Genomic DNA, 20,189 nt, shown 5'->3' with positions numbered 1-20,189 from the left:
GCGACGACAAGTTCATCGGCATCGCCACCCCTCCAGTCCTCCCCGACATGTTTTTCATGGAAATAATGTTGCACCCCATGCGTTACACAAAGAATATAAAAACACATCTATTTGGTTCACTAAGGTAGTTTCACGCGTGGTAAGTTCCCACGCATGAATACAAAACCGCTAATTTTAGCTTTGACTTGAGCTCAACTCAACTCTAGGTCCACATGTGGCGAGAAAATGTGGATGCATGTGTACCCCCGAGCATGACTTTTAATGTGGAAGAAGTGAATAGCCTTGTTTTCTGTATTACATTTTAGTTTGGTATTTATTTTATTTTTGTACATCTAGCATCACTTTCAATGTGAAACATGAGTGCAATAAAAATTTTATTATGATTTTTCATGGTTGTTATTTTGTCATACCTGTTTACGGATGTGAATTTCGTACCAAGCTTTTGAGACCGGGAAGGGGGGTTGGTACAAAGACATTTTCATGTCAGAGAATGTGTGTTATGGTCGATAGTCCAGTTTTTTTGCGGCTGATGGTCGATAGTCTGTTGGTGAGAGAGCAAATCAAACATCACCCAGTCATTCATTTCTAAAGTTGTAACTAATTCTAGATAGTCTGTTTGTTTCTAAGATTAGGAAGATATCTCTTATGCTTTACTTGACGGTTAGACTCAATTGATATGTCCACGAAACAAAAGGTATAGATAACTAGTATAGCTTTATGAGAAAGCAAATGGTGTGTCGTTTGTTGATTCTGGTGCGGTGGTGTGAGGCATGGGCGGGGGCATAGATGTCCTCCCCTAAAAGTGTGATATGTAGAATTGTTCAGTCATAACCGAATGCCATATCACTTGAAATTGAGTTATTGTACTAGGAGATGGGTCAAAATCAAGAGTTACTATACTAGGGGATAGTGTAGCCTCACTAACATAAGATAAAAATACTCATATGTGGAAGAACATGTACAATATTTCTAATTGTGGTACACTAAAACAAAAGGCATCGTTGCGGGAGAATGTTTTCCCATTTGTTTTCAAAACTGGTTTCTCCCTAGTAAAATGACTATAATTCACTAATAAAAGTCCTTATCAACCAAGTGAACAATGCCTATTGAGCCGATATAACAATGCCGCTTATTCAAAACAAATTATGTCGTCACGACATAAAAGTAAGTCACGTGCTTTCCATATAGAAGTATTCCACTCCTACATTATTGATGTCTAATACAACAGAGTACATTGATGACATGGTTCAAATGGCTTCAAAACAGAATACTGAAATAAGATGTGCACACCATGATTGAAAGAAGGGATTGAACAAATGAAAGTAATCAATACACTGTTTTCTCTTTTGTTTTGATAAAAGAGAGTCCTCCTAGATTTCCACTAGAACACAGGTGTGCGGCGGGGTAATGTCGGGGTCCTGCTTTCCTCATAGGATGGTTTTCTTCATGGCTCGTCGACACCAGCGACACCTGATGCACGATGGGGATCACCAAAAATGTAAACTAGCAATCTATTAATCAGGCCGAAAAGAAATATTATATCCATAGTCTGTAGTAAGGAAATTATCTAATGATGTGAGTAAACCTGCAATGTAGAAGCTCTCATATGCAAACATAGTCCCCCGTGGTGTTTCTCCCATGATCTTGGTGGATGTCTTCCTTTGATAATCAACTTCATATACCCCGTCAGCAGCACGAATGAGGATAACTTTCCTGTCCTCCATGACACACACAATTCGGCCTTGTGGCCTATGATGATTTATGATGTGATCATCTTGGATGGGTATGATGGAAAGCAAAGGGATGGTATAGTTCATGGCCCAGGAAGATCCTTCACTGATGCCTCCAACCCTGGACCAAATCTCGAGCACTGAAGTGTTCAGAACTGCCAAGCCAAGAACATCACCGTCTAATGGCACAACGTGAACGTGGCGTCGGAATTTAGGAGATGCCATTGCTTCGGGCAACTCGATAGGGTGGAGCAGATTCTCAGCCATATCGAAGGCAATGAGGAAGTTATTGGTCAAATGCCAATACAAAACATCACCGATCAACGTGCTTGGGCGGAAATCAACCAGGCCGTCGAACCAAACACGAGCTTGCGAGATATTCCAAGATTGGGTTACCGACGACCACCTTCTTACCTTGATTTCGCGGCCGGTGCTCACAATCCAGACAACAACCCACGGCGAAGAGTGACAGTTTCCATGGTGGTGGTGGGCGACACATACCACTGTGCCGTGGACGTAGGTCAGTTCAGTGTGGGTGCGTGTTAATGTCTGCTCGCCAGTGATTGGATCCCATACTAAGAGCATAGGTGAGGCCCCTCCAAGCAGCAAAACCTTACCATGGCGGCAAGCAAGAACCTCCCAGTGGCTCGTGGAGAGAGTGGGGAGGCGGTTGTCTGGATACAAGATGGGCAGGGTGAATCGAGGGACACCAACAACACCTAGATGCTGATCAAAAGGGAGGAAACGATCTGAGCTAGAGACGTTGGTGAAAAAACCCATGAGTGGTGTTACTCCGTGATGCTCCATCAGCCACCTCAGGAACTTGCTAGTCCTGACAATGGAGCGCCATGTCCTGCACACGGCTGCTATCCTTGCAATGGTGACAGGATGTGGTGAAACCAGCACGAGGATGTTCCAAGTTATGTCATCAGGGATTTGAGACCACGAAGCGAGAGGGAGAGACACAGAGTTCATGCTTCTGCCATGTGAAAAAAAGGGTTAGGAGAAGGCAATCTAACTTGCCGCATGACGATATTGAAATAGTGGTTTCTTCCAATGGTGATTTCTTCGTTGTAGTAATTAACAGTAAGTCAATAGGTTAATACCTGACGATGGATCCACATAACGAGCTCTTCACTTCGATAACTTCTGTACAACATGGAGGCACCAATGAACAATTAGTGGGAGTAGTGTGTGTTGTTCTTATAGGAGAGCAAATGTTCTTAGCCAAATACCTCCTCCATCCCAAAATAAGTGTCTTAGACTTAGTACAACTTTAGTACAAAGTTGTACCAAGTCCAAGACAGTTAATTTGGGATGGATGGAGTAGATGTTCAAATTATGGAAGCATGCAAACACATAGAAGAAATGGGAGAGATGAAATATAAATGCTACATGTAAAGGAAGAATTTGAGTTTGCACATTGTCTCCGTAACCTTTAACATTTTTAAAGTGCACTCTAGCTGGTTGTTTGGATAATATCAACCAATTTTAGTAAAGCTTGTTTTAAGAAGATTTTTTTGTTAATAATCTGATCAGGTATACGTTTACAAAAATATCATGCTTGGATTAAAAAAAAACTTGAACTGATTTGCAGATAACCATGTTTGACTTTATGTTGATGTAGGTTGTCAGATGTGGAAAATGGATTGGCCTAAGTAGTAGGATCAAGGTTGTTGAGGATAACATAAACACATTTATTCAAATATATGTAATAGTTGTTTTCCAAAAACTTGGTTTTTGGGTTTTACGAGAATCAGTTCTAAATATCATCAAGTTAGTTAGAAAAAAACTAAACAACCACTTATGGTTGTTTGGGCAGCAAATTCGATTGCTAGAGCTACGAGTTGGCAACCAACACGCCAAGCAATGCAAGGGAATGCGGAGGTGTCCGGTCAACCCACCATGTATGCACCAGAATCCCTCGACATAGAAGGAGATTGATGCCATTGTATACATGGAGGATGAAGCTAAGGAGTACCATGACACCACCCCTAGCCTCCACCATCGAACCCACTATGCAAAAGAAGACGTAAGATTTCGAATAGGTAACTCGGTCACGGTCTGTCACACACTCTACGATTACTAGCACGATGACCCAGGGCTTCACCCAACTATTACATTTACATCTTTATATGCATTCGTTACTTTTATAATGTTAGTTTATATTAGTCATATGATATTCATGGTTTTCTCTATATTATTCATGGTTTTTCTCTATATTGGCTGCACACACAAGTTTCCTGCCAAGCTCATACATGCAATTTGGGACTAGTATACCTGAAATGAATCGAGCACGTTCACTACTCACTTAGCTAGGCTTACAACTAGTCGATCATGACACATACATACCTCGGTGCCTTTCGAAAGTGCTCGAGAGCTTGCACGCCCCACCCTAGTATCTAGGTTGGTTCAGAATGATGCTGGGATTGCAAAGGTCTTCGATGTCGCAAGTACAAAGGGACATAGGGAAGTAATGGTCCCCACTTGAATGGTGGGATCTTGATTCAACGAGTCGTGGGACTTCGGGCGCCTCACCCGAGGATCTAGTGAGGGTCGAAACGGAGCTCGGGAGGCTCGATTGTGCCATTAAACACACATTTTGTTGTCCCACCATATAACACAATATATTATGAGAATGACTAACCGATTCTATGCATGCGAGCAAAACGCTCAACATAACAATGAACGGTTTTGAATAACAATCCAAAGGCCACACCGCAAAAAAGACCAATTGTTCCTAGTAGGAAAAGACTAAACTTGCTCCAGCACAAGTATCAAACGGTTTTTCACCAACATATTTACATGTTGCACATCAAACTTACCAACATGAAAACCAAAGATCCTAGTAGGGAGTAAATTGCATAAAACCACCACTTTGAGGGCTAGGTTTGCGAAAATCACTAGGGTACAGTTTCTCTGCAGAAAGCACCACGTCTTGCGTAATTCTTTTGCAAAAACCACTGATCGGCGGATCTGAGTCGCTTAAGAGCGTTTATGACAGATGGGGCCTGTTTTCTGCCTACGTGGCGTAACTTTTTGTGCCGGATGGTTTTCAATCTAAAATTACAAACTAGACCCTACAATTTTACATAGACACCCCTAAATCAAAATTGAAAAACGCAATTAGACCCAGCGCTCCTCCTCCGCGGTGGACAACTACTCCCCGGCGAGGATCTGGATCGGGGCCACCCTCCTCCTCGCGCGCCTGGCAGGCCTCCTCGCGGCCACCCTCGCGGACGCCGTGCCCGCGCTCGCCGCCGGGCCCGGGGACGGGAAGGACACCGTCGCCGTCACCGCGCACCTCGACGCCGGCGTCGCGCTCCTGGACGCCTGCAACGCCATCGCCGCCCGCGTCAACCTCCTCCACCGGCGCCGCCTCCTCTCCCGCCTCGCGGTCCACCACGTCTTGTCATCGCCCCGGTCACCGTCGTCCCTCGGCCGCTCGCGCGCCGTGCTCGACGACCGAGACGGTCGCGGCGCGGGGGGCACTTCCTCCCTTGCCCTGCCAGCGCTCCTTCCATCCCGTTCGTCGACCCGCCCCGCAGCGGCCACGGCCATCAGCTCACTGCCGTCGTGCGCGTCGTCCTCGCCTTCAACGCCGTCTCCTCCCTCGCTGCGACAGCCGCGACCACCATCCTCACAGGCGGGGTCGTGCTCAACGCCACCTTGCCCCTAGTCTCCAGCCTATTCAAAATCGAGAGCAAGCTCGTCTCTCGTGGGTGTTGGGGGAGGGGGGCACGACGGCAGCGGCCCGGGGAGGGAGGGGCGGCGCCGAGCTCGTCTCCCGGCTGCGGATGGAGCGAGGGCGTGGTTGGAGGGCCTGAGACGTAGTGGGGAAAATGTAGGAGGGTGTTTTTGCATTAAACCTGAACAAGTATGCCACGTAGGCAGAAAACGGGCCCCATCTGTCATAAACGCTCTTAAACGACCCAGATCCGCCGATCAATGATTTTTGCAAAAGAATTACGCAAGACGTGGTGCTTTCTGCAGAGAAACTGTACCCTAGTGATTTTTGCAAATCTAGCTCTTAAAGTGGTGGTTTTATGCAATTTACTCCCTAGTAGGACACAGCCAAAGCGACTCCAACACAACAAGCAAATGATTTTAGAACTAACGTGTTTATATTTCATACAACAAAAAAGGAAATGACAAAGCGCACACTACGAAAGGATCAATACAATGGCCTCAAAGACTCCAAAGAGGCCCAAGTTATGGCACTAAAACCTTGGACCTTAACAAAGACCGTGGCATCTTTCTCCCATCATGCCACTATCTTACTCCTTTATGTCCTCATAGGGGCAGAAGCTAGCATCTATGTGGAGATGGCATCTGGAGCAACATTCTTATCCAACATCATCATCAGAGTTGTGGCAGAAGAAACATCAAATGGTGGCAGACACTTCACCAGATGAATAACCCGGTTGGGAATATCCGGTATCTCCTTTAGTGTATGCTCAGACTTAGCTAGTGATCGAGGCTTATCCCCAATCGTCTCACCGGACGATCTTGACCCCTATTAGTTTTGGGTCATATCTAGTATTATGAGTTGGTACAACTCACTTAGGTACCGCTCATGCAACACGCATAGAAACAATGCTTTATCCCTAGATGTCCAGTCAAATGATGCGCCTCAATGCATTTTGGGGAGAGCCAGCTAGCTCTGGGTTCAACTTTATTTCATCCCTAACCACAACTCACCCAATAACATGCTTATTGATGGGAAGGGAACCCTAATCATCGATAACATGCATCCAGGGTTGACAAGGACTTGCAAGTTCAAGGTTTGTTCCTCATGGATAAACTCCTTGAGCTTGCATAACTTATCACGAAGCCACTCAGCCTCCTCCCCCATATTTTCCACAGATGCTTGGAGGTCATTGCAGACTGACTCCGCCTTCTCCTAATGCCTCGCTCATGGAGCGCGAGCTCTTTCGACTTTTTGACCATCGTGTCCACCTCAAGCTGCAAACTTGGCACGCTCCTCCACTTGGGCACAAGCCAGGCACGCAGAGATTCACCCGCTAAATAGGCTTGGGCTGCTCCAAGGCAGAGGTGTTCAAACCCTCGTTGTGAGGGTCAGCAACACCCTATACGGACCAAAAATCTACTCATCCAAAGTAAAGCAGAATCCAGAAAGCAAAGAAGGTAAATGACGAGTAAGACAAACCTGCATGGCCTTAATTGCCTCCTAGAGGTAGGACTTGATAGCCCACAACCTCGCGACGGGTGAAGGACTGACAACTAGAGCTTCATTTCTGGGGGGCTCATCCGCTGACAAAGGTATCATGGCTTGTGGCCTTTAAACTCGCTCTTAGAGGGGTGGTGCCAGTGGCGACACAACCCACCATGCTACCAAGCAAAGCATCCTCCAACAAGCTGCAATAAAGATAAGGCACCATCAAAACTCACTAAGTGAGTTTCACAAGGAAAATAGGGGATCAACATAGAGACAATCTGGAGCCTTGTGTGTGTCACACTTGAGCCGCCCTGGCGCTATTACCTCCTTCCATCGCTGCGATCAAAAAGAGAGAAACTAGATTGCAGCTCTATGAAGAATAAACAAGAAAGCTTACTGAGTTTAAGCTAGACATGGTTGGATAGAGGTCACTCTGAGAAGGTGCCTCCGGTCCAGGCATTGGTAGCAAGTGCCTCTGGTGCAGACGCATTGGCGACTGACACCACCTCTTAGGCCGATGCCCCAAGATTGTTGTGATCCTTGAACATGTGATACCATTTCTAACAATGCAATTGGGAGTTCATCAAAACACAAAATGAGAATAACCGAAAAGAATCCAAAGGGGATAGAAAGCACACGGCTAAGTTCACTTTAGCCTAAGGATGCAGTCTTTGTCTTATGCGTCCATCTTGATCGACGCTTCTGGAGCGTTGTGGTTCCTAGTCCTTCGACATCTTTCAGGGCAGACCATCTCGTTCACCCTAGCCCAAGGGACCTCCTATCAGGGATCTGTGCATTGCAAGAAGAAAGGACTGAGCAACTTACCGTTCCCATCATGACAGGGGTCCAACCCACCATATAAACCTACACAGATTCTACCCACTCCGTGAGGGGGCAATCTATCAGCAGATGAATTCACCAGTGACATGGACATCATTCAGCTACCAGTTTCGTAGGTCTTTGATGACAACTTACATCTCCCTGATGAAGTCGTGATCAACCACATGCACAATCCAATTGACTAACCTGGAGCAGTCATCCCATCGGACACGATGACCATCGCGTTGATGGTTTTGTGTCATTATGGCTCCAAGAATTATGTGTTTTCACCTTGATTTTTTTCACCTCGACGATGTCCTTGTTCTTACATGTTGGTGTTCACCTTGCTAAAGCGCAAAAAAGATGATGACATAATTCCAGATCCAGAAGTATCCCAAGAAAACCCTCACACGAGTGTAAAAATGGAGAAAGAAAGACCACCGAATTTGGGGTTAGATGGTAAAACATGATTCTACAGAATGCAACACTGAAAGGAGGGACAATGAAAAATTTACAACGCATAGCATGTCATCGAGGAGGACCACCATTGTAGCACCTTCAGACGTGAGGAGACCACCCATTGAGAAGGCCACCCCTCGCAACAGCATCTCCTCCTCGAACATGATGAATAGTTCCATGAGAACCAAAGATGATGACCAACCGCAAGTAAGGACAGTGTTGGCCTCTCCCGACGCAAGTAAGGACACCCATATGATCAAAAGTGCACTTACAATGTAGCACAATAGTTGGCGGCTGCGTGCTAAGGGCTCTCAACGACAGCAAAGTCGGGAGCGGTGCTCTGGGAGGTCATGTCGAAGTATGGAGAGGGAAATGAGGAGGATGGCTCAAGGACTTGGGGACAAAGTATGAAGGAAGCAAGGTAACCCAACAAGGAACGGGGAATAAAATATAAATCCTACACACCATGCATCCTCGAAAGCCAAACCAATAAGACATAAAGGTGCGGTGTGAATCAAGGTGATGAGGGATGCAACACGGAGATTCGTATCACATCACCATCCATAATTCGCTGGCCCCCTATAGGGTATGCCACATGGCAGCCGATCAGACCACCCACATGGCCACACAGAGGGAACAACTTCATCGGGCCTGATCAACACCAAGCAAGTTGCCCACCGACTTCAAATAGGGCAAACGGCTTGGGCAATACGTCCACAGCCGCATTTTCAAATATTGATAGGGGGTTATCGAGGGGAAGTGGTTTCATTGTATTCTCATCCATGCATACCGTAACTTGAGTTGTAGTGCATGGTACGAGGGGCTCATGCCTGTGAGGCCAGTTACCTTAGACATGCAAACCTGGTTTCCTTAAGGGGAGTTGTGCGACTACCAAAGATGGAGAAGATCAAGACTTGCACAACAAGAAGATCAAGGTGGCGGACAACGACCACAAACCAAGACCCCTATATAAGGCAGTCCCTCAAGACAAGAGGAGACCTTAGACTCCTCCGAAAATCAGAATGGTTTATTAGTTCATTAGTAGATCCGATTAGGGTTCTCCGTCCAGATCGTCCACCTCCAACGCCAGCGACTTGATCCTCAACTCCCCGAATAGTCCATTACACTCCCGCACTGTAATCAATATATGGTAGAATCTCATATAAGTAGGAGTGGGGTTTTTACTCAGCCGACGAGGGCCTAGACTGGGTAAAACTTGTGCCACGTGTCCATCTGGTAACCTGAGGTAACGTCCCATTGCCATACAATTCTACGTAGGTCCATCATATTGTTATTTTGTACTTGGCAAAACACTGTTAACATCAAGTTAAGCGACGGCTATTCCATCTCGTCCATAATTGTGGACATGATTGCTCGAACAGATTGACACGCTGGACCCACAAGACTTGATTGTTTACCGTGTCAGCCATGACTCACCATGCGTTAAGTATACGATGCAAACACGCAACCAAGCCTCTTATCAAGTTTCACCCCAACATAGGATCTGCCCATGATACCTGGCACTCATAGTACACATACTATCGCCATTCCCACTTGGGTAAGAAGTGTCCCATTACAAAACATCCAAAAAAGGAATACAACTACCAAATAGGCTTGAAGAGTTTATTATTTTAAGTTTTGATTACCTTAATTTTCACTAATGTCCAGGCTGCAAAACTCAGGGTGTGATAGCACCCAACTATAGGTCCTCTTCTTTATACTTCCCAAGCCATCTTATGTGTCTAATGGGACCACGCGTCACACAAAATTTTGAGATTTTGTCATACTGCACTCTATATTACTCTCATTTTTATTATGTGGATACCGTAATGAAACCTACCAATAATTTCATCAAATCAAGCTTGACATGCAGATGCACAAAATTTCCTATTTCATGAACATCTGGTCCCTACTTTGAAACTTTTTCAACTCATCTAGTAAGATTGGCAACAAAACCCTTTGATCGATACCTAGGAGGACACTTGTGTAATCTTAGATCCAAACCGCCATCCTATGCATTAAGAAATCCCTAAAAAGGCGAGGCCGCCCGCTGTTATTTTCTGTCAATCTCCGAAACCAAAAGCTTGATCGCCAGACGAGAGGCATTCTAGCAACAAAGCTAGCACTAACAAGCCAAAAAAAAAAAAAAAAAACAAAGCTAGCACTAACTTGGTTAACCAAACCAAAACAGACCCACCCAACGACCGAAGTAAAGCACCAAACCAAACCAAACCAAACCATTTCGCAATCTCGCAAGCGACGCAGCCGCCTCCACCACCAGGAACCAGACCGCGCACTCCTCCTTAGCTCGAGCCCAGACCGGAGCCCTGTTCCGCCGTGGATCGCTGGAGGAGAGGGCCACCGGCCGGATCCCGACGGGCCAGATGGTGGGCGACCCCCGCGGCGGGGGCGAGTAGCACGGCTGCGATCGGCGGCGGACGGATCGGCGGCGCCGCAAGGCGGCGGCGGCCACCATGTCTGCCGTAGTGTGCGGCAAGAGGTCCTCCATCTTCGCCGACGAGCTCATCCCTTCCTCTCCGCCTTCCCCTCCCCACCACCACCCTTCCAAGCGGGCCCGCTGCTCCCCGACCCGCGCCTTCGACGACGCCGCCGCGGCCCACCGGCGGGAGGCGCTGCTCCACCACCTTCGCTCCCTCTTCCCTCACATGGATCCCCAGGTCTGCCGCCCTCGTTTGTCTAATTAATTTAGTTGCCAAGAGAGATTTATTTTGTAGGAATTGGCGTTGGACGCACGAAGGGGACTCTTTTCATGTGAATTTTGTGCTCTGTGGTTGGATTCTGCTGTGCCTGGAGCTGTGAATGAAATAGGGCTAATCTTAGTATTGTTGTGAGGAGAGGTTGGTGTTTGGAAACCTGGATGTGAAGATTCTCTGTTGCTTTGGTAGATTTGTGATATTTCTAATTCTCCAAATGCTATGGTGTTGGATGCTGAAACCGGGTCCTTTTGTTGTGAAGTTAGGGCATTTCTACCCCCTAAAAATAACCGAGTATCCGGTGAACTGCCGACGGGAGAGATCTGAGCGGCGAGAGGCGGAGTCAATACCTGCATGCGGCGCGGAGGCGTTGCCGGGGCTGTGTGGTCCGGTACCCGGCCAATCCATGGCAAGGCGCAGTCGCCGGCGGCCGGAAGCGCCAAATCCGGCGGCGGTGGCGGCAGCCGCAGATCTACCGGTTGTGCGCTGGCAACGGGACGAGGAGGCACAGATCCGGGTGGTCAAGGACCGCGGCGGAGCCTACGGTGGCTGGCGGTGGCCGGCAGGGGGGGGGTGGGAGGGGCGGTGCCAGCGTAGATGCAGTGCGGGAGTGGGGCAGGGGAGGCAGAGGAGGAGAGGAGAATTTTTACTCATCCGCCGAGCGGTGGAGTAAATATAGGGAGGCGCGGTGCGGCTGAGGATAATTTATCCTCCACTACCACCGATTGGGGATGCCCTTACGGCGGACCTTTGCTTAAACTTGATGTGGAAAGCATTTGACGCAAAGCTGTTTAGGCTATAGCTACTCAAGTGCTATCTTGATGAAATGGGTAATTAGTTACAAAGAGACTGTTCACTAGAAGAGGTGAAGAGCTTAGTGCGCCAGTTTGAAGAATATAAAATCACCCACTTCAATAGGGATCAAAATAGGGCAGCTCATGAGTTAGCTCAATTTTTTTTGAAGAAACACAGGAGAAGTACACAATTTATTCAGAAGGGGCGGCTGACAGGCAAACTGTACAAACCGCACCAGAAGGTGCAGGCAAACAAAGAGAAAAATAAACAAAAAGCGGCATGAGTTAGCTCAATTTAGTCTGCGGCTTTCTGTGCTTTCACTTTGGGACCATGGACTGAGTTTTGTCCAGCTATTGGATGCTGAATGTAAACCTATCGTGATGCAATAGATCTCACCTTTTCCTCACAATAAAGAAAGAAAGAAATAGGGCAAAGCTTTGATGAATGTTACCTGACTTATTTGGTGATGAAATATGAATCAACTAATCGATAATACTTTGGATCATATTTATCAGATTCCCTTAAACCATTGTCAAACCTCTATTTCGGTCGAGTGATCTGGTTCACAGTTGGACCACAATCTTATTTCCTAAGGGCTGGATGAGAAACCAGCTGCTAATGAACAAAGAAAACCAAGAGAACTAACCGAGAGAGGGATGCCGTCATGTCGGATCTGATTCCACGTCGCGCTGAAACCAATGGTCGACGAGTCGTTCTGGGGTAGCAACTCTTGACTAGTTGTGACTAGTCTAGACTCATGGTCGACTAGTCGACATGAGGAGCAGCAGCAAGCCAGCAATCAGGGGAGGAGGGGAGGAGCAGCAACCAGATCTTCGTGATGAGGTGCAAATATCTTCTTCGTGAACCACATCTCTGATTAGTGAGCCGAGGAGGTATTACCAACCCTGAGGAGCCTACTTGTATGAAGTGGTGAATCTCCTCCAAACCTGGATCATGGACCCGGCAAATTGCGAGTCATGTATCATGGTTTGGATGATTATCAAGCAATCTAATGATAGCCTTCTATTGTCAATTAGGAGGTTTCTCTTTCAGGATGTGTTGTGACAATATTGTGTCTACCTTTAACTAGTTTACATCTTGCTAGGACTTCCCATCACAAAATTTGACATTTTGAGCATTTACTCAGTACCTCGGATATCCCTTCTTTGCGTATTGCATTTCAGGTAATGCTAAATGTCACTATTTTTTGCGCATATAATGCTCTGAGCAGTTTCGGTTCTTATATATATGTAGTTGGGATTTGTCATTTCTTCGTAGTTGTCGGGAGATGCTTCTCTATTATGTCCCATATATGTTTTCCCTCTTTTCACTAACTCGTACTCCCTCCGTCCCAAATAAGTGACTCAACTTTGTACTAAAGTTAGTACAAAGTTGAGTCACCTATTTTGGGACGGAGGGAGTACTAAATAGCGAGCTAACAAATCCCCTTCTTTTTGACACCAGACTTTCCAATCAAAGTGGTTGTAAGACTCATAAGGATCTAGTTTACGAAGATCCCATTGTATTCCAGAAGCTCGTAACGTTGGTCCTGATAAGCCCTAATTTACTGCCTCTTATCTGATAATAAAACCTACTCCTTCAACTCTCTCTAGAAAAAGGGGATTCTGTGCAATACGTTGTTGATCTTCCAACAATTCCGCGCAAAAAATAATCACAGAAATCTAAACATTTATTGATCCATCTATAAGGTAGATTGGCAGCCTCTGGATGATTGATGAGATTCTATGGATAGAGAGCCAGTTCCAATAGACTTATATAGAACCAACGTTCCGTAACCTTTCCCTGTACTTCAAAGTCGAACGCAACTGCTGCTACATATATGAGAAGTGTTTTGCTAGATTATTTCAATAAAGACACTTTCAATTATTTTGTTATATGCAGATGTTTGCTGGAAACTGTCATTCCATTATTTTAGTTTCTTTTATTGAACTATGTATTTATCTTACTCTAATTGAGATATTTTTTTACACCTTACCAACTATAATAAAACTAGCTGTTTGGTAATTGCTTACCCATCCTTTTTTTAGCATGGCAAACCTTTGTAAGCAGTGTGTATGTATTTGTGCCTGAACAGCTGGCATTTCCCCCCATTAATTCTCAATATTGCTGCAGCCTTCATGTAAATGTGCCATTCATAGAAATTTCCTTATCATTCTTTTCTATTTATCTACACCTGCTCTCATGCTTCCATTGTGACAAGTGTATTTCCCTGGTTAGTATTTTTTGCTCTATGAAGTTGGGAATCTTGTGTTGGAACTTGTGGTTTTCATTTTAGACTGGCATGGTTAGAATGTTTTTGTGATTAAATAGTGATTTCTTATTGTAGCGATATGATATTGATATTGCTTATCATAATGATTCCAGTTGCTTGAAAGAGCTCTTGAAGCATCTGGAGATGATTTGGATTTTGCAATAAGGAGTTTGAATGACCTGCGCCTGGAGTCAGCTGAGGCTATCTTTTCAGCTGCTGTTAGTGAACCGGAGAATGGCCTGTCAACAGCCCTTAAGTTATCGGCTGAAGGTATGCTGATTGAATTTACATCAGAAGGTGGTTGCATGCTAGACATTCAAGCAAAATTCATCGCATTTAACATGTTTATTTATTGATAAAATCTTGTTCGATAAGTGAAACAGTATGCTTAATTGTTCTGCTTGATGTTTTGCAACAATGGTAGTCAGTCTGATCAAATAAACATCTTTCCCTAAATTCCTTGATCGTTCTGCTTGGTGTTTTGCAACAATGGTAGTCAGTGTGATCAATAATCATCTTTCCCTGAATTCCTTAATTGTTCTGCTTGGTGTTTTGCAACAATGGTTAGCATTATCATAGTCTGCATGCAATTTTCATGTATTTGTGTCCCGTGTAAAAGACATTTTAATGTTTGTTCTGTCATGTCTATCATGCACATTGTGGTTATTTGAAATAGACTGCATGCCTTGTACTTCATGTATACTGCATAATCTATGCTACTCAATTTTCAATTGGTATTATATGGCATCTTTTGTACTCCTGCAAAAACGTCTTATATTAGTGTACAGAGGTGTTAAGCTTTTATTACTTCCACGATGTCTATTGGTTGGCAGCCTACTTATATCGCTACATCTTTATGAATCATGTATCCCTTTTTATATTAATGGAAACAATTTTCAATGTTGGACAGGTAATGGCCAATTGGATGCTATTAGTGGAAATCCACCTGCAACAGATAATTGTCAGACAAATCACCATAGCTCTGAATGGGTTGAGCTATTTGTTAGAGAGATGATGAGCGCCTCTGACATAAATGATGCACGGGCTCGTGCATCAAGAGCTTTGGAGGTTATTGAAAAGTCCATCATGGAGCGGACAGGAGCCGAGGCAGTGCAAAACTTGCACAAGGTACTATGAATACACTCGCATAATATTCATGATTTATCTCTAGGGCTTAATGTTTTCACTTGCCCATAGGAAAATACGATGCTAAAGGAGCAATTAGCAATAGCTCTTCGAGAGAATGCTGTTCTGAAGCGGGGGGTTGCAATCCAACATGAGCGCCAAAAAGAGTTTGATGATAAGACACAGGAGGTTCACAACCTAAAGCAATTGATTTTGCAGTATCAGGAACAACTAAAGACTCTCGAGGTTATCTCCAGACCTTGCTTCTTTGGTTCTTAGCTATCCATTTCACACCAAGGGTTGGGTTTTAATTTATCTTTTGCGAACCGCCTGTCATTGCAGATCAATAATTATGCACTTAGGATGCATCTACAGCAGGCTCAGCAGAACAGTTCAATGCCCGGGCGTTTCCACCCTGATGTTTGCTGATAAGCTTTCCATCCTGATGTCTGCTAATACGCACCAGAATTCTGTCCATGTATCTTATTGTCAGAGGGATTCAACTATTGGCCCTGGTATTTGTACACTTACTGAAGTCCCGAGCTCATATGGTATCCGTACACTTTTCGAAGCCTCAAGCTCGTATGTTTACGTATACATCACATTATCATAAAGACCTGCCATCTGAGAAACGTAAACAGCGAAGCGTCGATATTGAAATAAAGGATCCTGTGCTCCAGGAAAGTTCAGAAGAAATAATATGTTGAGGTGGATGGTGCTGCGGTGCCTATTGGTTAATGTACACTCTGTAACAGTATTTTGTGTGTGACCTCAAGGGTGAGCATAGTGTATTGCTACCAGACTTAAAATGCAAGTATCGATGAAAAATGGCGTGTTGATGTTTATTTCCTTTGCTGTGACGTCGAGTCTTTACAGGACGTGTTGATCGTTCGTTCATTTTGTATGAGCAGAAATAGACCTGTGCATGGGCAGGCCGGCCTGATTGCCCGAAAGCCCGGCATTCGTGTGAGGCTTGGGCTCAACTTTTCTGCCCAAAGCCCGGCCTGAAAGCCTGAACTAAGCCTGAATGGCATTAAGATAATAATTTTAATTGAAAAATTGGCATACTAATATATTAATATACCTGTGAAAATAATTACTCTCTCTGTCTGGATTTATTTGTCGTAGAAATAGATAAAAATGTATGTATCAAGAACTAAAATATGTTTAGATACACCTATTTCCTGATTAGTGTAATAATTGTAAATTAATAAGAGCAAATTGACACAATGGAATTTTTTCCGGTTTTATCATTTGTGTGGCAACTGTTTTTTTTGTTGCTTTCTAACTGTTTTTCTCTTCTTCTTTTTGCTTTCTGTCGACTCTATACATCAGCATATTTGGGCCTCCGGTAACACTTGTAGCATGGGTTCGTTGTGTGTGCACGCGATAATCCTAGACTCACGAGCTGTTTAAGTGTGTTTTATCAGACCTTTCAATTAATTTTCTATCCCCTGAATTTCACCAGGGTGGGGCCCATCCCTCTTCATATCTTCCAATCCTACTCTTCCACGTCATGCTGTCCGTTGAATCCGTGAACAGACTCCACACGCGTTTCGCTGTGCGTGAGTGCGTTGTTTCCTTGCTTTGTGTGCATGCTTGTGTATGTAAGAGCATCTTCAGCCGCGCCCTTCAGAAAGGCCTTTCCAGACGATTTTTTTGTGCCGGCGCTGAAAAATCGGCCCAGTCGCGTCCCAGGAGTCCGATTTTCGTCGGCCTGGGCCGAAATTAGCGCCGGCGGACCCAGGTCGAACCCGGCACGCTGGGGGGCGTTCGGGGGCACCGGGGCGAGCGGTTTTGGCGCGAAAGAGCCGCGGGCCCGGCGCGTCAGCGACACCGCGCGTCGTCTTCCCCCCAACGCCTCGGTTTCCCGCGGGAAATCAAAGGCAAGGCTGCCGCCGGTCAGCCTTATCATTGATTCCTCACGGGCGGCGCGTCACGGGGCGGCGCGCCGACGCCTCCCCTCCCTCGCACGCGTACACACGGGCGCGGCGCGGCTATATAAGCCGGTGGCCTCCCTCGCCTCTGGCCACACCAGCCCTAACCCTAGCCGCCGAGCTCTACCTCTCCCGAGAGCCGCCGCCGAGCCCTCCCTCTCCCGAGCGCCACCGTCGAGCCCTCCCTCTCCTGATGGCCGAGCGATTCCCCGGAGATGAGGCGGCGGCCAACGGCTTCGGCCGCCGCTCGCTGCGCGAACAGGTGTCTTGGCTCCTATTCCAGGCGAACATCCCAGCGCCGCCGGACATGCGCGCCGGGCCGACGGGGTGGAGACTCAGCAACGGGGGAGTGCCCATTCCCCCGTTGCCCGACGCCGTGGCGAAACCGTCCTACTTCGCCGACGAGGTCGAGGTCGTGCGCGCCTCCCTCACCGACGCCCAGCTTGCCCTCCCCGAGTACGCCGCCGACAACCAAGCGGCGTGGACGGCATACTTCCAGCGCCGACAGCAACAGAGGATGGCGTCCACCAACGGCGCGCCGGTGGTGGCCGGCCTAAAGAACAACGAGGGACGCCACCTGTGGTGGGGTGTCCCCGGCCGCACCCTCGAGGGCGTTCTGACGTACCTCGAGGGCGGCAACGACCCGCCGTTGGCATACCCCCCGATGAGGGCGGCCGCCACGGCCATGGCTCACCGTCGGCGCGACGGGCAATGGTTGCCCAGGAGGTTCGGCGCCTCCTCTTCTTCCTCCTCCTCGCGCTCTTCCTCGCACTCCTCCGGCACTCCGGCGCCGCTCGGCGTCAAGGCCGAGTCCGCGGCGAAGACGCCGCTCGGCCGGCGCACTCGCAGCCGGCATCGTCATCAACGAGGGCGGCCGGCGCGCCTCCTCGTCGGCTCCTCCGCGCTTTGTCAAGCCCAAGACGGAGCCGGGGCTCGCGCCGGTGAAGACGGAGCCGGGCCTCCCTGCGGTGAAGACGGAGCACGTCGGCGACGTCGAGCTCGACAAAGACGCGGCCCTGGAATGGGCGCGCGCGGACTCCCTTAAGATGGCGAGGGAGCGCCAGTGCGCCGCCCTGCGGCGATTTGCGCAGCGCCGCCAGGGCTGCGACGAAGGAGGAGTCGTCGTCATCGAAGACAGCGACGACGACGACGACGCGCCGCCGCCACCAGTTCGCGTAGGCGACGCCGGTCAGGGGTCCACCAGGGACGGCCGCGTCAAGGAGGAGAAGCCAGACGACGACGACGGCGGCGACGACGGCGACTACTCTGCGTTCAGCCAGTTTCTTTTTTAATTAGATATATTATATAATAAAAATCCGCGACTATTATGTAATATATGCCGAACTTCGCCGAACTTTGCCGAACTTTACTATATTTTTTTATTTTTTGAACGCGCCTGGGTGCGGCCCTGGGGCCGGCGGCTGGGGACCAACTCGCCCCCAGGCCGATTTTTTGCGCCGGCTCACCCCCAGGCGGCGATTTTAGGTGCCCCTGGGGGGCCAACGGCTGGAGATGCTCTAAGTATGTGTGTTGAGCCTGCATAGGTGTGTGTGAGAGAGATATGGGGGAATGCTGCTATGCACATGACAACTTTCAGCCAGTGTTTGTGTCCAGTCCACGGATATTGACGTGGGAGTCAACCATCCAAGATATATTCGCATACAATTCAAAGCACATTTCAACAAACCGAACCAAAATTCATCAAACAGGACGAATTTCATTAAAGTTCGGACATAATTTACATAAAATGACCGATATTTCGACGTCTAACTTAAAAGAAAAAAAAATAAAGTTTATAGTGGAAGACCACCTCGTACGCGTGGCCGCCCTGCCTGGCCGCACCGCCGACACCATTCGTGTCATCATCGTTTCTCCAACGGCGCAAGGGCGCGGGGCCGTAGTGGCAGCCTTGTCCGACCGCTGCCTGGCGCTCACGGAGGAGTAGCTCCGCTTCCTACTGCGGGGTGTGGAGGGCTGCCGCGGCCATTCCGACAGCGCCCGTAGAGCCTTGGCGGTGGCCTTGCCCCTACAGACATTTGCGGAGGTGTCTATAAGCGACCACTCCTCGCTGATTTTTGCGAGCTCGCCATCAAAATGGCGGTGGCGCCTCGCGGCCGTCTCCTCGGGTCGTGATGGACCGGTCCAGGGCCTTGTTGGGGAACGTAGTAATTTCAAAAAAATTCCTACGCACACGCAAGATCATGGTGATGCATAGCAACGAGAGGGGAGAGTGTTGTCCACGTACCCTCGTAGACCGACAGCGGAAGCGTTATCACAACGCGGTTGATGTAGTCGTACGTCTTCACGATCCGACCGATCAAGTACCGAACGTACGGCACCTCCAAGTTCTACACACGTTCAGCTCGATGACGTCCCTCGAACTCCGATCCAGCCGAGTGTTGAGGGAGAGTTTCGTCAGCACGACGGCGTGGTGACGATGATGATGTTCCACCGACGCAGGGCTTTGCCTAAGCTCCGCGACGGTATTATCGAGGTGTAATCTGGTGGAGGGGGGCACCGCACACGGCTAAAATATCGTATATCAAGTGTGTTCTTAGGTGCCCCCCTGCCCCCGTATATAAAGGAGCAAGGGGGAGGCCGGCTGCCCTAGGCGCGCCAAGGAGAGAGGGGGAGTCCTCCTCCTAGTAGGAGTAGGACTCCCCTTTCCTAGTCCTACTAGGAAAGAAGGGGGGGAAGGAAAGAGAGGGAGAGGGAGAGGGAAAGGGGGCTGCGCCCCCCTCTCCTAGTCCAACTAGGACTCCCCTTGGGAGGGGGCGCGCCACCTCCTGGCTGCTGCCCTCTCTCTCCCCTCAAGGCCCACCAAGGCCCAATACTTCCCCGGGGGGTTCCGGTAACCCTCCGGCACTCCGGTTTAATCCGAAACTTCTCCGGAACACTTCCGGTGTCCGAATATAGTCGTCCAATATATCAATCTTTACGTCTCGACCATTTCGAGACTCCTCGTCATGTCCGTGATCACATCCGGGACTCCGAACAACCTTCGGTACATCAAAACATATAAACTCATAATATAACTGTCATCGTAACTTTAAGCGTGCGGACCCTTTGGGTTCGAGAACTATGTAGACATGACCGAGACACCTCTCCGGTCAATAACCAATAGCGGGACCTGGATGCCCATATTGGCTCCCACATATT

General features: G+C 47.8%; 2 protein-coding genes and 1 long non-coding RNA gene across 4 annotated transcripts; 2 read left to right on the top strand and 1 right to left on the bottom strand.

The window, feature by feature from the left end:
* Positions 1-1,212: 1,212 nt before the first annotated feature.
* On the bottom strand, positions 1,213-11,451 carry LOC123144020 (uncharacterized). Of its 2 annotated transcripts, none has more exons than XM_044563029.1 (4): positions 11,252-11,451; positions 2,837-2,879; positions 1,586-2,709; positions 1,213-1,470 (listed from the first exon to the last, which is right to left on the bottom strand). In XM_044563029.1, the coding sequence occupies exons 1-4, from the start codon at positions 11,307-11,309 to the stop codon at positions 1,445-1,447; spliced, it is 1,251 nt and encodes a 416-aa protein (XP_044418964.1). In that variant the 5' UTR covers positions 11,310-11,451; the 3' UTR covers positions 1,213-1,444. The 2 variants fall into 2 exon arrangements, with proteins under 2 accessions (XP_044418964.1, XP_044418965.1); XM_044563030.1 differs by lacking the exon at positions 11,252-11,451 and adding an exon at positions 6,901-7,088.
* Positions 10,405-15,938, top strand: LOC123144021 (uncharacterized). The gene is made up of 5 exons (XM_044563031.1): positions 10,405-10,865; positions 14,082-14,238; positions 14,879-15,096; positions 15,166-15,339; positions 15,436-15,938. The coding sequence occupies exons 1-5, from the start codon at positions 10,662-10,664 to the stop codon at positions 15,520-15,522; spliced, it is 840 nt and encodes a 279-aa protein (XP_044418966.1). The 5' UTR covers positions 10,405-10,661; the 3' UTR covers positions 15,523-15,938.
* On the top strand, positions 10,872-13,397 carry LOC123144022 (uncharacterized). Its single transcript, XR_006471208.1, has 2 exons — positions 10,872-11,045; positions 11,164-13,397. It is a non-coding gene; the product is annotated as an uncharacterized lncRNA (long non-coding RNA).
* Positions 15,939-20,189: the final 4,251 nt, after the last annotated feature.

This window comes from Triticum aestivum, chromosome 6D, assembly GCF_018294505.1.
Source record: "Triticum aestivum cultivar Chinese Spring chromosome 6D, IWGSC CS RefSeq v2.1, whole genome shotgun sequence".
Taxonomy (NCBI): domain Eukaryota; kingdom Viridiplantae; phylum Streptophyta; class Magnoliopsida; order Poales; family Poaceae; genus Triticum; species Triticum aestivum.
This window is presented reverse-complemented; position numbering and strand designations above follow the sequence as displayed.

Coding starts and splice junctions, on each gene's coding strand:
- LOC123144021 (XM_044563031.1), top strand. CDS start 10,662: ATGTCTGCCGTAGTGTGCGGCAAGAGGTCCTCCATCTTCGCCGACGAG. Junction 15,097..15,165: donor CAGTGCAAAACTTGCACAAG/GTACTATGAATA, acceptor ACTTGCCCATAG/GAAAATACGATGCTAAAGGA. Junction 15,340..15,435: donor AACAACTAAAGACTCTCGAG/GTTATCTCCAGA, acceptor CTGTCATTGCAG/ATCAATAATTATGCACTTAG.
- LOC123144020 (XM_044563029.1), bottom strand. CDS start 11,309: ATGGATTGGCCGGGTACCGGACCACACAGCCCCGGCAACGCCTCCGCG. Junction 2,880..11,251: donor CGCCTCCGCGCCGCATGCAG/GTATTGACTCCG, acceptor CATGTTGTACAG/AAGTTATCGAAGTGAAGAGC. Junction 2,710..2,836: donor TTATGTGGATCCATCGTCAG/GTATTAACCTAT, acceptor TTCACATGGCAG/AAGCATGAACTCTGTGTCTC.